The 21,676-nt window shown below is 39.2% G+C and overlaps 1 protein-coding gene across 2 annotated transcripts in view; it reads right to left on the minus strand.

Annotated features, from left to right (window-relative positions):
* Nucleotides 1-4,608, minus strand: part of LIMS1 (LIM zinc finger domain containing 1) — a 193,493-nt gene extending 188,885 nt beyond the window's left edge. The window contains exon 1 of one of the 2 annotated variants that reach the window (XM_056807370.1): nucleotides 4,178-4,608. In XM_056807370.1, coding sequence (XP_056663348.1) covers nucleotides 4,178-4,209 — 32 coding nt within the window. In that variant the 5' untranslated portion in view covers nucleotides 4,210-4,608. The remainder of the gene's footprint in view (nucleotides 1-4,177) is intronic. The other variant, XM_007501204.3, reaches the window with a different exon arrangement.
* Nucleotides 4,609-21,676: the final 17,068 nt, after the last annotated feature.

Consider the following 21,676-nt stretch of genomic DNA (forward strand, 5'->3'; position numbering starts at 1 on the left):
GATAAAGCCTTTAAATGAACTGTAACCTTAAAGTGCTAATTATACACATTGGCTCTTTATTATTATTATTATTATTATCATTATTTTTAACCTTTTATCCTTAATTTTTTTTTACCTTCTATGTAACTTTTCTGGCTCAAAGTGACTGGCCTGGACCAGAGTCATCAAATTTCCACATAACCAACAAAACTCCTGAACCAGATTAAAATTTAATTGTGAAATGTTTAATAAATTAAAATTCCACACAATATAGATGTTAATTTGTAATATTCTAAGCCAATATGCACAGAAATCTGTCTCTATTTGAGTTTGGCACCACTGTACTAGGTGATCTTTATGGTTCCTTTCAGCTAAATATCAGTCTTTTTCCTTCTCTCTCCTCTTTCATCTATTACTGCTCTTTTTTTCTTCCTTTCCTTTCTTACCCCCATATTTCTTTTTCTCTCCTCCCTTCCCCTTCTCTCTCTTCTTTCTTGTCTCAATTTTATTTCTCTTCCTTTTTTTCTCTCCTCTCCCCTCCCTCCTTTCCTTCTCACCCTGTTCTGCATCATATAATAAACAGAATAATTAAAATTGTCAAGTATGCAATTCTTTAGTAGAATTCTGAAAATGTTGCTTTGTTTAATGAAAGTACAGCTGAACATAATCTAATAAACTGAAGTGGGAGGTGACATTAATTAAATTAAAGCATTGCTATTCAACAGTAGCACTGCACACACAGTAAAAGCTTCTTAGTCTAAGAACTAAGCGTACGAAGAATGCCTATTGTTCAGGCTATGATATATCGTATATTATAGCACCAGGCCATCAGCACATATATATCTTGGTCAAACACTGTAGATGAACAGTAAGATGGACCCAGAAATTAATAGTGGAAAAAGAGGCCGGATTGCGTCTGCACTTGGGAAATTGCACAATGTTTTAGTGCCCTCAAGCTTCTCCCTGAAACAAAGGCTCATCTTTTAATACTAATATTCTTCTAGTAATGCTTTCCTATTGTGAGTTGTGGGATACCACAAGGATCCCAAGAATTAAAGTTGCAGGTCACCCAAAAGGTGACATGGCAGGCAAGAGATTGCAACAGATTACTAACAAATAATTAATAACCCAGAAGCAATGTCATACAGAGGACAACCAATAGCCAATCCCTGTGCTCCACAGATATCCAGGGAATGTCAACTAATTTCTAGGAGAACCACCAGAAGGCTGGGCAGACCTGTGGAGGTATCTGCTAGATCTGGGACACAGTGGATAGAGATGGAGACTTAGACTCAAGAATTCTTAGTTTAAATACCACCTCAGGCACTTAATGCCTGGTGACCCTGGGCAAGTCACTTAACTTTTGCCTTAATTTCCTCATATGAAAAATTAGGAAAATATCAAGCAATCTCCTAAGGCTGTTGTGAGAATGAAATGAGATAAAAAACACCCTAGAAATGCTATTATTTAAAAAAAATTTTCTGGGTTATACATATATTACTATGCAAAACACATTTCCTTATTATTCATTTTATGAAACGAATAATATTCTTATGAAATCCATTTATGAAATGAATAATATTCTTATGAAACCCAAACCCCAAATCATATGTCTAAATAAAAAAAGTGATAAATCATATGCTTTTCATATGTAAATGCTATTATTATTAATAGTTGGACAGTATAGGAAAGTGTGCATGGGTGGCATTCTGCATTGGTGAGATAGAGGTTGTCACATCCAGGAAATCACAAATCCAAGCAAGAGTTCAAGTATATATCTCTCCTCATATAGGGTAAAAGACAGTTTTATTTTGTACTTTGTATCTGGTAGCTGGCATATAATAAGCAATAATAAATATTTGTTCAACTAGATAGACCAACAGAATATCAGAAGTAGAAGAGATTTTAGGTTCACCTAGTCCAACAATTTCATTTAACAAATGAGAAAAAAAGTCATATAACTTAGTGTTCAATAGGCAACTGCTACTTAATTTTACACCCCCCCCCACCATTAACACAACATAGACATTTAAAAAAAAAAGTAAAATTGTATTTTAATTTTAAAATGCCCAACAAAATGATACATTATGTATAGCAGAATGAGAACTCTTTCAGGGCAAGGGCAGCTTCTGTCTTTCTTGGTTTTCCTAACATGTAGCACAGTGCCTGGAACATAACATAACATGTCTTAAATGATTTTTAACTTGCACCCAGAACAGTCACATCCTAAGGAAAAGCATCAGATACTTCTTTAAATCAGATTCTCACACACAAATGAACAACTTCCTCAAAAATTAAGCAGGACCTGACATTTATTATAATTAATCATTACTGACATCTTACAACTTTGCATTACCACCCAAATTTTATAGATGAGACAAAGTGATTTGTTTTAGGAATCGCACAGATAGTAAGTATCAAGAGTCTGGATTTGTACCCAGTCACCTAGGTTCCAAGTCTATTGGCTCTTCCCACCACCTTATGCTCCAAGAAACCAAAAGGACATAACTACTTGTTGATCCCTCATCTCCTAAAAAAGTAAATTCTTAGGGAAATGCAAAAAATACGGGGTTAGCACTCCCTTATAGGTCAGAGGTGCAACAACTCCACCCAGAAGAGGGCAAGAGAGCTTTAGTCGGAATCTCAAGCAGGCAACTTTGTAAAAATGTTAGAATTCCATTCTGCATGGGGAGCTGCCACTAAAACAACATTTAGGCTGCAAAAGGAACATTGACACCCCAGAGCTCCATCCAATGTGCTCTGAAAGACACACATACATATAGAAGAACGACACCCTGAGCTCCATCCCGGGTGTTGTAAAACACACACACACAAAGAAAGTCATTAATATCCAGAGCTCCTGTCAGCGTGTTCTAAACACACACACACACACACAAGGCACACTGACACCCAAAGCTCCATCCAGCGTGTGCCAAACACACACACACACACACACACACACACACGGAAGAAACATACAACCAACCAGAGCTCCATCCATCTAAAGTGTTCTAAATCCACACACACGAACACTGACAGAGCTCCATCCAGTGTGTTTTAAGCACACACACACATATATACACGAGTCGTTGGTCTCTGTGCTTTTAATTTGTCGCTCAGCTGCCTGGCTCTGGGGAATTGCAACGACAGCACAGGTTTTTCAATTAACTGAGTACTGCTGCACTTCAATTCTTTCTGGGGTTTCCGGGACCAGCAGCTTTCTTTCCAGGCCCCATCACGCCCTCAACCTCCCTGACCCTCTGGGGTTAGTTTAACCCCGTTTACGCCCCCCCTCCGTACCCCTTCCCACACCCACTCAGATCCAGCCCGAGGTCAAAGTCCAGATCGTGGGCTGGAGACTATGCAAACGCACAGACTTCAGACTCAAACCCAACTCAGACATCCTCGGCCAGTCAGCCCACTCCAGGAGGTGGGGGAAGGGAGGAGGGAAAAGGCACCGTGGAAAAGACTTCAAAAACCATCCGACGGCGGCTACTACAGACCGCAATTGCTGACTCCTTATAAAAAAAAAAGTCTCTACCCGGGGAGGTCCTCCAGACCCACCAGCTTCTCCTCCGGCCCTACTAAACCAAGATAAATGCCCCCACAGCCCTCACCTGGAGTAGTGTGGTGGACAGGCACAAAAGGTCATCGCCCCCCTAAACCAAGATAAATGCTCCCCCTGCCTCAGCCTCTAATGGTGCGCTGGGCAGGCACAAAAGGTCATAGCTCCTCGGCCCAACAGAGATATCTTCCCACCAGAAGCTGTGCTCCTGAAGCCCGAGCTTTAGCCATGGAGGTGCGGCAATCGCCCTGTAGTCCCAGTCCTGGGGAGTTGCGCAGCCCTAGCTGCTAACCTGGTCCGCCAGACCAAAGGCTTCCTCCGCAGCCCCTAACAGCTCTCTCGCGCCTCAGCCCCAGCACCCACCCACGCCGGCCGCCTCGGGCAGGAGCTGCCACCCCCACAGCGCCCCAGAGCCGGAGGGACCAAGAGAAGAAAGAGTGAAGTGCAAGTGTGGAGGAGCCCCAAATTTCTAGCTTCGGGAGCAAATCTCCGCACCATTCTCCGCCTCCTCTTTCTCCTCCTCCTCCTCCTCCGGTCTTGCTCTTCTTCCTCCGGTAGTTGCCACCGCAGCAGCAGCGACGGATGAATGGGGGCGGGAGAGCAGGCATGCAAAGAAGGGAGTCATCTTGTTACCTGTTGGTCATTCCCGCCGCTACACCCAACATCTTCCTGGCAGTTCCAGGACGTCCTCTGACACCTCTCCTAAAGCCTCCTCCTTCCCCTCCTGCCCTTTCTCTTTCCGCCGCCGCAGCCACTTGAAGTCGAGATCCCCTAGTACTCCGGCCACTGGCGCGTGTCCGCACAGAGCCCCAGGGTGCACGGGCTCCAGCAGCCTGAGCACGGCTAGGACTGGGGGAGGAGAAGAGATGGGGGGAATCGGGCGGGCAGGGCCAGGCTGGAAGGGGGCTGCTCCCAAAAGCAGGAAGGAGAGGCGGGGAAAGCAGCGGGGGATGGGGCGGGGAGCGTGGAAGAGAGCTCGCCAGGCAGCTAGTCTCCTCCCCAGGACTTCGTAATGGCGCGGCGCTGCAGGCGCTTCCCCAGCCCCAGTTCGGCTCTCTAGCTCACTCCCGCGCGGCAGCGGTGTCTTTTCGCAGTTGACCGCCAGGGTGGGAGAGTGAGCGTAGCTGCAAGCGCCCGGGGACGTGGGGGAGGGGGATCAAGAAGAAGGCGGACCGTACGGCCCTCCCCCCCAAACCGCAACCCGGGGAAGCCGGACAAACAGAGCCATTCATTCTTTCTCTGCCCCCAACTTCTCGTACTACTTTCCTAAGAGGTTTAGGGATCTCCCTCAAGTTCGATTCCTGGGCACACCAAATACTCCAGATTGCCCAGAAGAGCCTTGGGGCACTCAGATTAGAGAGAATGCACTGGCAAGGGTTGGGACAAACTCAGCACCCACGTGCACCCAGGACTTGGTCTGAGGAACCTTGAGCTGCTCACCATGAGCTGAGATGCAGGAATTCCGTGGTCAAGGTGGCGCTTCAGGCTGGGCATGCAGGACGAGAAAGGCTTGATACCTTCTCTTTTTCGCTCTGTCAGCTCCGGGAGGGTTTGGCAGTACCGATTATTCCTTTAGTTAGATTCCTTGGTACATTAACAAAGCCGCGTTACTTCCAACATTAATTCAGAGTCGGTCTGCTGTTTTGTCCCAGGGCCTATTGATGATAAAAGCAAATCAGGTAAAAGAATATAAATGATTCACCGTGATTGAGAATTAGGAGATTTGGGTTATGCTCCGGACCTTGCCACTCACTAGTTATGTGAATTTAGGCAAATGACTTATTCTCTTTTGGCTTGGAAGTCGGGAAGAGGGCCTTAAAGATGACTCGGTGGATTGAGAACTAAATCAAGGGACAGGAGGTCTTGGGTTCAAATGTGACTTCAGATACTTCCTAGCTGTATGACCCTGGACTAGTCACTTAACCCCCATTTCCTAGCCCTTATGGCTCTTCAGCCTTACAGATTTAATCCTAAAATGGATGGTAAGAGTTTAAAATTTTTTTAAAGTTAAATAACCCACCACCACTAACGTTTAGGTGAGAAAACCTAGGTGGGGAAAATTAAGTGTACTGCCCAAGAGCACAAGATAGTCAATAGAAGAGTTGTGATCAGTGAGTTTGGGAAGTGTCTTGTTTCATTGTAAAATGAGAATGATAGCACATATTCTATAATAGTATTATCAGAACGAAGGAGAATCTTATTCAGGCAAAAAGAAATTTAGGGAGATCCCAGACTCACTTTTTAACACTTATAGCTAACAGGAGAGACTGACAGACACTTCACTGTTTTCTTCTTGGCTTTAGAAAAATCTGTTCTGAGGGGGGAAAATCTGATACCATTAACTTACACAGTGTAAATTTCCTCTTGGAGGCCATTTGCACCTTTACCCTTCCCTCTATTAGTGAAATGAAGTTTATTAAAAAAAATAAACCCTTACCTTTCATCTTAGAGTCAATAGTGTATTGGTTCTAAGGCAGTAGAGTGGTAAGAGCTAGGCAATAGGGGCCAAGTGACTTGCCCAGGGTCACACAGCTAGGAAGTATCTGAGGTCAGATTTGAACCCAGGACCTCCCAGCTCTGGGCCTGGCTCTCAATCCACTGAGCCATCCAACTGCCCCCTCTGACTCCTATTAAAGGATTTCTAGGCAAGATGTAGGTATTTAAGAAAGGTAACAATCCCTATTAAGAGTGCCTAGGAGAGCTAGCTCTGGTGTCAGGAGCTTCTTCGGACTTCAGACACCTGGACAAATCATTTAACCCTGTTTACCTCAGTATCTTCATGTGTAAAATAAGCTGAAGCCAGAAAAAACAAACCTCTCCAGTATCTTTGCCAAGAAAACCCCAAATGGGATCAGGAAGTGTCAAACAAGATTGAATAACAACAAAAGGGCTCCTGCTACTGAAATCCTTTTAAGACTCAGCTAATATAATCCAGGTAAAACTGCCCCAGAAGATGTCAATGTCAATAAGCATTTATTAAATTTATATTATGTGCCAGGCACTATGTATGGTAAGCACTGGAGATCCAAAGAAAAGCCAAAAGACAATTCTTAATTTCAAGGGGCTCACATTCTAAAGGATGCTGGGAGTGGGGGGAAGAACATGCAAACAATTTTGTATATGTGAGATATATACAGTGTAAATGGAGAGTAGTTCAGAGGGAAGCTGGGGGTGGAATGACGAGAGAATGGAACCGAGGATGGACTCTTGCAGGTGGGATTTGAATCTTGAAGGAGATGGGGAGAGTAACCATTCCAGGAAAATTCAGAATATGAAGACAGGCAAGGTAATGTCAGTGTCCACAGACAGATAGCACTTACTATTTTCTAGGTACTGTGGTAAGCTCTGGAGTTACAAAGAAAGACAAAACAATCCCTGACTTCATGAAGCTACATTCTAAAGGGGGAGACCACATGCAAGCAACTATGTACACATAAAATGTGTACACAGTATAAATGGGAGGCAACACTGAGGGAAGGCACTGGTGGAAGAGAAGGGCAGTATCTGTATCATTGGAAATATACCTATGTGATTAGATTACATTAGATTAACCAATACTGTATCTAATTTATTTGTTTTTTCAAAGAACTAACTCCTAGTCTTATTTATTAGTTCAATAGTTCTTTTACTTTCGATTTTATTAATTTCTGGAAATAAACCTACATGAGAGAAATCATTGATTTTAGTATGTGAGTACTTGAGAAAGCAAGTACATGGGTTCTTAGGTGTTAATGTCATATTTTTTGCCTTTTTTTTTGAGTGGAAGTACCATTGTGATCTTTTCTCTTCTTTGGTATTTGATATTTCTTTTAAATTTTTTTTAATTTTAGAATATTTTTCCTTGGTTATATGATTCTCTTTAATATTTCTCAAAAAATGATCCCTGGTTGCTTCTGAAATTACATTTTTCCATATATTCCTTTTCTGGCTTCATCTTTTTAGGTACCATTTTGATCTTTCATGTAAGGAAATTTCTTGGAATTCTTCATATTTGGCATTTCTTGATATAGGAAACAATATTCTATTATATTTATTTATGACAGTTTATTTAACCACTGCCTATTTGAGAGGCACTCACTTTCTTCCTTTGATTTTATAAAAACTGTTGTTAAAAGGATTTTTGTAACTATAGAGGCCTTTCCCTTGACCTTAAACCTCCTTTAGTGATATACCTCTCATGCACTCATCTCAATGCAACCATCATGTTCCCACCTATTTGTCATCAAGGACCACCTTCTTTTACCCCCAAATTACATCCCAGCAAATTTAGCTATTTAGGTTCTTCCATTTCTCTGTTGTGGCTTCTGAATAAACACAAAAGGCATTCTTTTAAAGAGTTTTCCTTGCAAAGTAAAGAAGACAATAGAAGAGTCCCCAAATCTCAATTTCTCTCCTTCACATGTTGCTGTTTTATGAGGCAATACTGACTGTAATCTTCTAATCATCATTATCCACAAAGTTTTACAAATTATTTTATATTACAAAATACATTGCCCTGGGCTACCATGTCTTTCTGTTTGACAAGGAAGTCAAATATTTGCTAAGATGATTTTTTGCTCTTTTGATTTCATTAAATTTCTGCATGAAATTATCGTTTTTAATTTTAATTTAACTTTTCACAATTATATGTAAAAATAATTTTAACCTTTTTTTTGCCATTTTAAGTTCCAAATTCTCTCCCATCCTTCTTTTCCCCTCCCTGAAGAAGCAAGCATAATGGTTTTACATGAACAGTCATGTGAAACATGAAGTTATTATTTATGTCCATATTCTTTGCTTCATCTATTTCTAAATGGGGCTTTTGGAAACTATTATTTTCTTGTTTTTTTCTCATTTCCTTTAGCTTTATATTAATAATTTTTTAAAAGCAAATCAGTAAGCTGATTATACACAGGCCTCTGATTCAGGAATGACTCCACCATCTGTAAGGAGTCATTTCCTGTTTTGTAAGATATAATCGATTTAATTTTTCTCTTGACACTGGGAGCTTGCCATACTCAATGTCTTCCAATTATTTTCTTGAAGGAAATATTTGTGATATATAAGTGGGAAAGTTTTTTGGAGTCTAACAGATCTTTGGTCTCTCTCCTTCCTTACTCCTCAAACATTTTCTAACATATATATATATATGTTTATATATATATAAACATATATATATATATTTAAAACCCTTACCTTCCGTCTTGGAGTCAATACTGTGTATTGGCTCCAAGGCAGAAGAGTGGCAAGGGCTAGGCAATGGGGGTCAAGTGACTTGCCCAGGGTCACACAGCTGGGAAGTGGCTGAGGCCGGATTTGAACCTAGGACCTCCTGTCTCTAGGCCTGGTTCTCAATCCACTGAGCTACCCAGCTGCCCCCTCTAACATATATTTTACTAACCTCATGCTATTCAATTTTGCATTAAAGTCACCAATTATCAAAATATAATTAATTCAGAACATCTTACTAAATTCTCTGTAAATTTTTCTTTTCAGTCTTTGAAATGGAGCTTGATGAATGAATTGCAAATATTTTCATGATAGTCTTTTTGCAAATACTTATCATTTAGGAAACAAGTCTTTATTATATATTTACTATATGTGTCAGGCATTGGAAATAAAAAGACAGAAAAAAGAAACACTCTTTGCCTTCAAAGAGTTTATATTCTATTGGAGAAGTAATGTGTATAATATGTATATGTATATGTTTATGTATAGTTTACTTATATGCATATAAATGTATATACATATGTATATACTTATATGCATATAAATGCATATACATATAAATGTAATGAGGGACTGGCACATGGGCAAAGTACATTAGTGTGCTTAGTTGATGTAGACTTTGAAGAGGCTAGGGAGCCTGCTTCCAGAAGAGGAATGATGTTGACAAATGGAGAGGCTTGAACATACATAGACATTCTGTGGCTGCTTCAGATCTGCTAACTACATGGTCAAGAGAAATAATTTTCAACTGGCTGTATAGCCAAAAACTGGGTGTTGTCCAAAAGACCAGAGTAAGCTTCAGCCTCATCTCTTTAAGTCAATGCTTTCATCTGCTCTGACTGCAAAGACAATAATGGTGAGAGACTATATTGTATGGGGAAAGACCTTGAGGAATTCTCATCCCCAAACTCAAGTGTCCTTGAGAAATGGGCCTCATTTTTTTGGACTCTATGTTTCTTTTCCATTCAAGTGAAGGGATTAGAGCTTCCAATCTTGAGAGTTTGAAAATTATTATGAGGGCTACAAAAGGGTTACCAAATATCTCATGAAATAATGTTTCTTGTGGAGTTGAGGAACAAACTAAAACCAACTTCCTTATTTGCCTTTCCAAGGACAAACTATGATCTATTCTTTCTTTTATTTTATTTTTTTAATTGTATTTAATTAGATTATTTAGAATACTTTTCCATGGTTAAAAGACTCATGTTCTTTCCTTCCTGTCCCTGACCTTCCTCCTGTATCTGATGTGCAATTCCACTGGGTTTAACATGTGTCATTGATCAGGGCCAATTTCCATATTATTAATATTTGCACCAGGGTGATCTTTTAGAGTCTACATCCCTGATCATATCCCCATCAACCCATATGATCAAGCAATTATTTTTCTTCTGTGTTTCTTTTCCCACAGTTTTTCCTCTGAATGTGGATAGTGTTCTTTCTTATGAGTCCCTTCAAATAGTTCAGGATCACTGCATTGTCACTAATGGAGAAGTCCATTACATTCGATTGTACCACAGTGTATCAGTCTCTTTCTACAATGTTCTCTTGGTTCTGCTCCTCTCGCTCTGCATCACTTCCTGGAGGTTGTTCCAGTTCCCATGAAATTCCTCCACTTTATTATTCCTTTGAGCACGATAGTATTCCATCACCAACATATACCACAATTTGTTCAGCCATTCTCCAATTGAAGGGCATCCCCTCATTTTCCAGTTTTTTGCCACCACAAAGAGCACAGCTATGAATATTCTTGTACAAGTCTTTTTCCTTATTATCTCTTTGGGGTGCAAACCCAGCAGTGCTATGGCTGGATCAAAGGGAGACAGTCTTTTAGCTCCCTTTGGGTATAGTTCCAAATCACCCTCCAGAATGGTTGGATTAATTCACAATTCCACCAGCAATGCATTAATGTCCCTGTTTTGCCCCATCCCCTCCAGCATTCATTGCTTTCCTTTGCTGTCATGTTAGCCCATCTGCTAGGTGTGAGGTGATACCTCAGAGTTTTGTTTTGATTTGCATCTCTCTGATTATCAGAGATTTAGAACACTTTTTCATGTGCTTTTTAGTAGTTTAGATTTCCTTAACTGCAAATTGCCTATTCATGTCCCTTGCCTATTTATCAATTGGGGAATGGCTTGATATTTTGTACAATTGATTTAGCTCTTTATAAATTTGAGTGATTAGACCTTTGTCAGCGGTTTTTGTTATATAGATTGTTTTCCAATTTGTTGCTTCCCTTCTAATTTTGATTGTATTGGTTTTGTTTGTATAAAACCTTTTTTAACTTAATGTAATCAAAATTATTTATTTTGCATTTTGTAATTTTTTCTAACTCTTGCTTGGTTTTAAAATTTTTTCCTTTCCCAAACACCTGTCAAGTATACTATTCTGTGTTCACCTAATTTACTTTATATTCAGGTCATTCACCCATTCTGAGTTTATCTTGGTGTAGGGTGTGAGGTGTTGATCCAAACCTAATCTCTCTCATACTGTCTTCCAATTTTCCCAGCAGTTTTTATCAAATAGTGGATTTTGGTTCATTTGATAAAATTGATAATATAATTGATAAATAAATTTTAAAAATTGATAAATAAAAATGACCGTCATTGCTGAGGTCACTTACCCTAGGCTATTCCACTGATCCTATCTTCTGTTTCTTAGCCAGTAACATATTGTTTTGATTACCACTGCTTTATAGTATAGTTTGAGGTCTGGTACTGCTTAGCCACCTTCCTTCACATTTTTTTCATGATTTCCTTTGATATTCTTGATCTTTTGTTTTTCCAAATAAACTTTGTTTTTTTCCTAATTCATTAAAAAGGTTTTTTGATCTATTCTTTCAACTTCCTTCTGTCTTCTGATTTATTTATAATGGAAAAGTCAATATTGATCAGATTCATTTTTTGAGTCATTTGAGTCATTGAATGAGTTCACATTTAGAGTACTGATAGCCAAACTAATATTTATAGATGACCTAAGAACTATATGATTCATAGTCCCCTTGATACCTAGCTAGGCTGGTCCTTGGAAAGTAGATTGTTTATTGGCAAAACTGAACGTAAAGACTTTTGAGCATGATAGCCCCTTGCCTGTGCTTGCATTCTACTGGCTGTAGCCTTCAAGAACCGGAGGTCACTTCTATACCACACTGATATATCAGAGTAAACTTTGTGTAGGTCTGCTTTTTCATAGGCTGGAGATTGTGATCAGACCGGTAATTTTTCATTGATAAGAAAATCTTAAGTGAATAAATTCCTTCTAACAATGCAAGTATACATCTTTTGTGATTCTTATAGGGGTCAAGGTGGTATATAAGAGTTGAGATTCTAAAGTCCATTGCCTCTCCATTTTGCCATGGGTTATATCTGGTAATACTCTGTTCATCAAAATGGTTTAAGTAGCCATGCCTACTCCACAGCTGGAGGTTTGGAGAGGCCTGAGCCCAACTATTGGAAGGGACAAATCAACCACATAGTCTAGGTATATTGGGTTATTAGAGCCCTCTCTTTTGGGAAAGAGGTTAGAATTTAGCCTAGAAGGAAAAAGTTGAAAGTTGTATAAAAGGACACTTGTGGATGGGATTTATTCTGTAGATTGGAAGAAAAGTAAGCTAAATATATGGAATATTTATGATTTCATTCGTGTCCTATCTTTTTTCTTTACATATGGAAATGCTTATTTTATTTGGTTTTGTAAAATTTGGAATAATAATTTTTTGAAAAGGAAATTGAATAAAAGCAGAGAGAATGGTGGGCTAAAACTAAGGGAAAGACTTCCCAGGGTCTTATATACTCAACTCTGCTGCTTGGTGTGCTCTCTGATGGAGGAGAGAGACTGAGATACAAGGGGACATCTAGGTTATGTAAAAACAAAAGGTGTCAATAAAAATCCATTGTAAAAATATTTGTATCTTGGATAAATGCTATAGATGAACAATGATTTAGAACTGAATTGAAATGAAGAAATGACGTTCAATTGCCTTTGGTAAATTACAGGGTTTTCAGTGATTCTCAACTCTAGATTGTCACAAATACCCAGCTTTCTGTTACTAATATTTAGGCATTTTGAGCTAAGGAAACAGGTCCAGAAAAATGAAATAATTTATGAGCAATAGACACCAGTGATGTTAATTAACTATAAGTAATGAAATACCATGATCTTGATCTGAGAAGAAATAAAATACCAAAAGAACTAAGAGGAAGGCCCCCAGTGTGGGAAGATTCTGTATGGGGAATTTATTTAAAAACATGGGCAAGAATTCCACAGTTTGAGAAGTCATGGAGAGGTTAGGATCTGCACAAGGGGAGGGAGTACTCACATCAATGAAATCATAGATCTACTAAAATACCAAATGTTTCCACTTCCAACCCATGGAAGTTTTTGAGCAGATTGTTTCCAGCCAATTGCATGAATCAAAGTGGTGTGCAGCATTTCAGGAAGGAAGGCAGAAACAATAAAAATGATGAAATTGTTGTTGTTACTACCCAAGGGAGCTGATCCCCTTTAAATCTTTTCCGTTCTCTCTCTGGGAGAACTTTGACAGCTGAGGGAGGAACAGAACAGATTAAAGAAAGCATATTATGGATGCAAGGAGACCAATTAGGAGCCTATTGCAGTAGTTTGGAAAAGATAATGAAGCCCTGAATTAGGGTGATTTTGGTGTTAGTTGAAAGGGGTCAAATTCCAGAGAAGTTATGAAGATATAATTGACAAGACTTGGCAACTGATGAATTATGTGGGGTGGGGAGGAGGAAGATAGAAAGAAGAATTTAGAATGATTCCTAGTTTTTTTTAACTAGGATGATTAGAATAATGGTGGCTACCTCAACAGAAATAGAGCCTTGCTGTAGTCTTCTTCCAACCTCCAGTTCACTTCTCTCTTTTTCTTAAGTATTTCAGAATCTAGGTGAAAATATTCCTCTCCCCTCTACCCCTGCCTTCATCTTCACAAGTCCCAATATTTGCATTGATATCCCTTTAAAAACACCTTCAAACACTGACCTCCTTGTTCAACAAGTTCAACTCCCCTGACCTCCATCTTTTTTCCACTCCAAGTACCCTTAAGGGTGGTCATAACTCATACTTCATTATTTAAAAATATCCTTGCTTTCTGTCTTAGTAACCACTCTAAGGCAGAATGGCAAGTTCTAAGCAAACAAGGTTTCTTGTTTGTGACTTGCCCAAGGTTACACAGGAAGTGTCTGCAGCTAGATTTGAACTCAGATCCTTCTGATTCCAGGTCTGGTACTCTATCCAGTAGGTCATCTAGCTGCCCCTATACTTCATTTGAAAAATCATTTTACTTTCAGTGAATAAGTGTTTATTCTCTCTTCTTCCCATATCCCCCTTTGGAGGGAAAAATCTTTGTAAATCTTTGTAAAAACATGCATGATCAATCAAACCAAATCCCTCACTGACCATGCCTCATTTTGTATCTTGGGTCCCTCACATCACATCTCATACTTAATCATTCTGAACTATAGCATATCCATGATTTTAAACTCTCAAATCCATTTCTCTGATCACAATCTATCCTCTGTCTCTGCTTTTACGTCATTCTTCCAAACCTGTTCTTCATCAATCACTTAACAAGCTATTTATTAAGTATCTATTATATGTCCTTCACTATGACTTTCAATCCTCTGTTTTCCATTCCCATTATTACTGCTCCAGCTTCACTTTCTCTCCTTGACTCTTTTGGCTTACATGCTTCAACAGGGATCTGCCCTCCTTCCCCCCTTGAACCCCTCTCTTCACCACATCCTTCTGCCAGTTCTCAATATTGGACCATCTTCTCTGACTTTTTCTTTTGTACTCTCAGGCTGCTGCATGTTGCTCAGTGAAGCCACCAATCATGCCAAAGGAGCCCACTAAAAATTCACATCATCTAACCTCAACTGGTCTCCTCTCTGATTGTGTCTCACTGATCCATCCTTCTCTTTCATCCTCAGCTTCCCCTTATCACTTGGCTTTTTTCTCCCTGCCTATAAACATTGTCATAAATGTCTTTCTTAATTAACATTAAAAAATCACTTGACCCTGAAATCCCCACAAGCCAACACGACTCCTCTTTTTTTAATGTCAAATTCCTAGAGTCCTCATGTATACTTTTTCTCTTTCACTCTACCCACTTACTCCTCAACCCATTAAAATCTAGTTTCTGACTCCAAACTATATTGAAACTGTTTTTTCAAAAGTTATAATAGTCTCAGAACAGATGAAACCAACTATTACCTCCTCCATGAAGCCTTCCTTAATCTTTCTAATCCTTAGAATTTTTTCTTTCCTTCACAGTCCTAAAACACTTTTATTTAGACATCATCTTGCCAACTAAACTCCATATAGTCAGGCAATGTGTGGTTAACAGAGTTGGACTGCAAGGAAAGCAGAGCACCCAGAGTTGACACTTTCAAATTGTGGTTCTTCAAAAGACTTTTGAGAGGCTTTTACATAGCGACGAGATGAACTCAGTCAATACTTATAAAATTTAATTCAATGAAGATATGTATCAAATGAAAGCCTGGTATAACATATATTAGACCTTTGCTTCTCTGGGGTGGGGGAAAGGGAGAAAATCTGAATCACAAAATGTCAGATATTAATCATTAAAAATTGTTTCTACATGTAATTGAAAAAATATTTGATAAAAATTTAAAAAATTGATAAAAATCCTTACCTAACATCTTAGAATTAACACTGTTTTGTTTCCAAGGCAGAAGAAACTAGGCAATGGGGGTTAAGTGACTTGCCCAGGGTCACACAGCTGGGAAGTGTCTGAGGCCAGATTTGGACCTAGGACCTCCCGTCTCTAGACCTGGCTCTCAATCCACTGAGCCACCCAGCTGCCCCTGAAAAATATTTTCAAAAGTTATAAAAAAGAAAAATTAATTCAAGCTGTTCACTGGATGGTCAAATACTGAAGCTGAAGCATAAATACTCTGGTCACATAATGAGAAGGACTCATTGGAAGAGACCCTGATATTGGGAAGAATTGAAGGCAACAGGAGAAGGGGATGGCAAAAGCTGAGATGGAGACTTGGTGTCCAGGAAACAAGGAACATAAACTTGGATAGACTTCAAGAGATAATGAAGGATAGAAGGTCCTGGTGTCCATGGAGTCAAAAAGAGTTGGACATGCCTGACCAATAACAATTGCCCCTTTTACTCCCTATTTTGTACGATACTTATATTTGTATATGTTTATTCTCATTGAGCTAAAAAATTGCTTTGTGTACATATATGAATTGAATTGAAACTTTTGAAGCACAACCTGTTCAAAATTTGGGGACAGCCTCTACTACGGCATAATTATTAGACATGATAAATAACACAAAGAGTTCTGCTCTTGACTGCAGATTTTTCCAAAGCCCTTTGTGTTCATTCCACAACTGAATTTTGCATGACAGAAATTCTACCCCTTTTCTCTGGCTCCTCCCAATTTGCCCAGGTTAGCTATGTCTTCATTTCCCCTCTAGGTTCTACACCTGGCTCTCCAGGCATTCTGGACCCTCAGCCCTGTCACCCACACTTTTAACTCCCCCTCCATTTTTTTCAGCTTCCTTTTATGGTTTTTGGTTTTGTTTTTTCCCCCATCAGAATGTAAGCTTAGAGGGCAAGGACTTTCTTTTTTGTTTCCATTCATAATCCCAGCACTTTGCACCTTGCCTGGCACATAATAAATGCTTAATAAAGGATTGTTGACCTGGATTTAAATTTTACTTGTGGAAAAATTCCTTAATTGTGCAAAGGGTAGCATTAGATTTTACACCACATAACATCAACCCCGGAGGCATAGTGTATGTAAAAAACTTTACAAGAAAGACAGTGACACAGGTTGCATAAATTCAGATATAGGTACAATAGAAAGAGCAAAGTATAATCCTGGCTGTGCTGTGTGACCTTGAGCAGTAACTTAACCTCTGGACCTTAATTTCCACATCTATAAAATGAGGATCTTGGACCAGATCGTCTCTGAGATTCCTTCCCCCTTTTACATTAGATGATTCTGTAAAATTAATACAAATGTCACCTTACGGTGACACTGGCTCACTGCTAACAAAGATAAAATTATTGATTTTTCAGAACAAAAGGCAGCCTATAGCTATCAAGAAAAAGCCCACAATCTGATATCAGATAAACCTGGAAAAGCATTACTTAATGAGTGGAGAAAATATTAAAATCCTAGTATTCTTCCTGGCACTTGGGGTAAGGTTACCAATGAGTGTTTTTTAAAAAATCAACTATATAGGTTCACTTGCCATTATAAGATGATACTGAATTAGAGGCAATCTATGATTAAAAAAAAAAAAAAACCAACAACCTGTCACCTTCTAGCTTTTTTTTTTTAGTCTGTATTTCAAAAGGATTGTCATCTTTTAAATCCTGCCCATGCATTTAAGGTACAGCCCCACCAAGTGGCAACACTATACTATGGACTTGGACTCCAAATGGAAGAGTGTATGTTTCATTATGACATCACGTAAAGAGGCAGGGACTATCTCTTAAGGGACTTTCTCAGTAGGGGGCAGAAGATGCCCAGAGGTAGAGAAGAGCTATGGACCAGATAATAGGATCTGGTAAGGGGGAAAGAATGAATTTGGAGCAGAGAGACTTGGATTTTCATCCCCGTTCTATTTCTTACTTCATGTGTGACTGGTATATCACTTAACCTCCCAATTTCTTTATCTAAAAAATAAGGGGATTGGATTAGTTGACCTCTAGGGTTTCTTCCGGTAGCTAGATGGCTTGGTGGATAGATCTCTGTTCCTCAAGTCACAAAGACCTGAGTTCAAATCTTGTTTCAGACACTTACTCGCTATGTGACCGTGGGCAAGTTTTGTTACTTCTCTGTCTCAGTTTCCTTATCTGTAGAGTAGTACTTCCCTTCCAAGGTTGTCATGAGGATAAATGAGACAATATTTATAAAGTATTTTTCATACTTTAAGAGTTATATACATTCTAACTATTGTTAGTTATTGTTATTATATAATAGAAATGCCGAAGAACAGCTAATGACTCCCAACTCAGGGTAATGAAGCTAGGGAGAGCTAGGAAAATCTAGGGAAGTGGTTTCTGCCAAGGAAATCCTCTACTGTAGGAAAGTAGTAATTAGTGCCTCCAGAGAGAAGGTCCATGTCCAATATCAGGTCATTAAAGGCTGCAGGAACCCAGATGGGGAAAGTTGCCCAGAATATTTGTGCTGAGAATTGAAAAGCAAGGAATGTCAAGATCTATAATTCAGTCACAATCCCAAAGCCAGAATGGGGCAGTAGGTCAGATTGCTAGGCTAGAAGGCCCTATTAGACAGCTTATATGGACATCACAAAGGTCTGAATGACCTCTCTGAGACTGCTGGTCCTGCCTCTATGGTCTCTGAAGAGATCTGGCCAGGCAGAATCCCTCGAAGGTTCAGACAACCTGGTTATTCTCTGCTCAGCCATGAAATTTCCACTCCTTACTTACATAAAAATTAATTGTCTTTGTGAAAAGAGCTAAAAAATTTAAATCAACAAATAATCCTCCCACCTATCCTACATATAAATTCCTCATCTATTTGTTGTTAGAAATGGGGGGCAGCTGGGTACCTCAGTGGATTGATAGCCAGGCCTAGAGATGGGAGGTCCTAGGTTCAAATCTGGCCTCAGACACAGTCACTTGACCCCCATTGCCTAGCCTTTACCACTCTTCTGCCTTGGAACCAATGCACAGTATTGATTCTAAGATGGAAGGTAAGGGTTTAAAAAAAAAAAAAGAAATGTCTTTCTTGGGGGCAGCTGGATAGCTCAGTGGATTGAGAGTCAGGATTAGAAACAGGAGGTCCTGGGTGGTCTCAGACCCTTCCCACCTGTGTGACCCTGGGCAAGTCACTTAATCCCCATTGCCCAGTCCTTACCACTCTTCTGCCTTGGAATCAATGCACAGTATTTTACCTGTCAATTCTATGGGAAAGGAAAGAATTTAAGACCAAGCAAGAGATAGAGAACATTGCAAAATGTAAAATGAATGACTTATTATATCAAATTAAAAAGCTTTTGTGCAAACAAAACCAATGCAACCAAAATTAGAAGGAAAGCAACAAACTGGGAGAACATTTTTATAACAATACTCTCTGACAAAGGTTTAATTTCCCAAATATATAAGGAACTAAGTCAAATTTACAAGAAAACAAGCATTCCTCTATCAACAAATGGTCAAGGGGCATGAATAGGCAGTTTTCACATGATGAAATCAAAACTATCAATAAGCACGTGAAAAAAGTGTTCTAAGTCCCTCCTGATTAGAGAAATGCAAATTAAAACAACTCTGAGGTGCCACTTTACATTGTAATGGATGGGGGAAATGTAGTCACCCCCCATGTTTATTTTGAGGCCAGAGTGTGAGATGGAATAGAGCCAGAAGGTAGAGAGGGGGAATAGATTGTTTCTCCCCTCTCTTTCCTTAGTAAAACCCACACGAGTTGTCTTCAGTATTACAGACTATATTCCTTTAGAGACTGGGTTGAATGTAAGATCCAAAACTAAACTGATTCTCCCTCCTTGAGGAGAAAGTGTAGCTCTTCTCCCCAGGCTTCAGGTCCCTCTCCCTAGATATTATGAGGCAGGCACTTGATCTAAAGAAATACCTATTTATTCTTAAGGAACACACATGAGATAGGATAAATAGGATTGCTATTTTTGGATTTTTAGGATTGCATTTTCCCATTGCTATAGGCAATGGGAAAATGGGATGTAGGAAGTCCCTAAGAGACTAACAACTGACCCCCTCTCCAAATCCTGAAGGGTCAGTTGTGAGAGCTGTCCTGACATCTATCTGTCTTATTTATAATATGAAGTTTACCGGGACCACTTTAGAGGGATAGAGAGGAAATCTTCCTTGAATGGATGGCTTTATGCTAAAGTCCTACTCACTCCTAGTTATCTTCCACTGGATTCAAGAGGTCTGGATTCACAAAAGGATGATCAAGGCTCAGAGGTTCTCTTAGACCAACCTCTCTGAAGAAGTTCCCAAAGAGAAGTGAAGTAACTGCTAGGATCTTCTCAGCTCTTCTGTTCCTTCTCTGGAATTCTCTGTCCTTCTTGCCCTTCCTCCACTTGAGTTGCTCTTCCAGCATGTTGAATCTGCTTTTCCTCTTATTACAACACCTAGTAGACTGGTCAATATGGCAGCAAAGGAAGGGTGATAAATGCTGGAGGGGATGTGGCAAAGCTGGGATATTAATGCATTGCTGGTGGAGTTGTGAATTGATCCAACCATTCTGGAAGGCAATTTGGAACTATGCACAAAGGGTGACAAAAGACTGTCTGCCCTTTGATCCAGTCATGGCACTGCTGGGTTTATACCCCAAAGAGATAATAAGGAAAAAAAGACTTGTACAAGAATATTCATAGCTACGCTCTTTGTGGTGGCCAAAAATTGGAAAATGAGGGGATGCCCTTCAATTGGGGAATGGCTGAACAAATTGTGGTATCTGTTGGTGATGGAATACTATTGTGCTGAAAGGAATAATGAACTGAAGGAAATTCCACATGAACTGGAAAGACCTCCAGGAAGTGATGCAGAGTGAAAGGAGCAGAACCAGGAGAACATTGTACACAGAGACTAATACATTATGGTCAATCAAATGTAATGAACTTCTCTGCTAACAGCAATGCAATGATCCAGGACAATCCAGAGAAACTTATGAGAAAGAACATTATCCACATCCAGAGAAAGAACTGTGAGAACAGAAATGCAGAAGAAAAACATATGATTGATCATGTAGTTCAATATGACTATGATTAGGGTTTTTATGGTAAAAGATCACTGTCCTGCAAATATGAATAAAGTGGAAATAGGCTTTGAACAATGATACATGTATAACCCAGTGGAATTGTTTCTTAGCTCTGGGATGAGAGAGGGAAGGAGGTGGGGAATCATGAATGATGTAACCATGGAAAAATATCCTAAATTTAAAAAATTAAAAAATAAAATAAAGATGGTCACAACCACACACCCACACAAAATTACATCTGGAAGTCAGTATCATGGTGGTGCTATTTGAAGTCATGAGAATGAAAGAACTCCCTAAAAGGAAAAAGGTAGTGGAAGAAAAGCAGAAAATCAAGAACTGAGCCCTGGAGAATATCCATCCATAATTATGGAGTGAGATGAGAGAGGAGTCAGCAAAAGAAACAAGAAAAATCAAAGATCAAAAAAATCAAAAGAGAAGCACAAGAACTGATCTTTTTTTGGTTGTTAACTCTCAGTAAAAATCCTTTTCATTATTCTAGCAGTACTTATTTTGAATTTTCCTTTCTGGGTTTAAAATGAACAAATATAAAATGCTTCAAAGTTTTCTGAATAAACAGTTGACTTTCCCATAGGTCAATTGATTTTACTAGTTTATCTTAAGTCATCCATTACAATGGATCTGTCTAAGCCAAAGGTATCAGACTCACTTAGAAACACATCCCTGCTCTCTCCATGTTTGCTTAAAAAAATAAAAATTAACATTATATATGTTGTATTATATTTTAATTTTGTTAAACTTTCCCAATTATATTTTAAAATATTTTCAGTTCCAAATTCTCTTTCTCTCCAATCCTTCCCCCACCCCTTGAGAAGTCAAACAATATGATATCAATTATACATGTGGAGTCATGAAAAACATTTCCATATTAGCTACGTTGCAAAAAAAAAGCAAGAAAAATACAGAAAATTAAAAAATATGCTTCAATCTGCATTCAGAATTCAACAATTTTCTTTCTGGGAGTAGACAGCATTTTTATAGAGTCCTTTGGAGCTGTCCTGGATCATTGTGTTCCAGTAGCTAAGTCTTTCCCTTTTAGTATGTATGATGTTCTCTCGGTTCTGCTTACTTCATTTTGCATCAGCTAAATATGTCTTCCAGCTTTTCTGAAATCATCCTGCTTGTCATTTCTTATAGCA

This window comes from Monodelphis domestica, chromosome 8, assembly GCF_027887165.1.
Source record: "Monodelphis domestica isolate mMonDom1 chromosome 8, mMonDom1.pri, whole genome shotgun sequence".
In the NCBI taxonomy this organism is placed as follows: Eukaryota; Metazoa; Chordata; class Mammalia; order Didelphimorphia; family Didelphidae; genus Monodelphis; species Monodelphis domestica.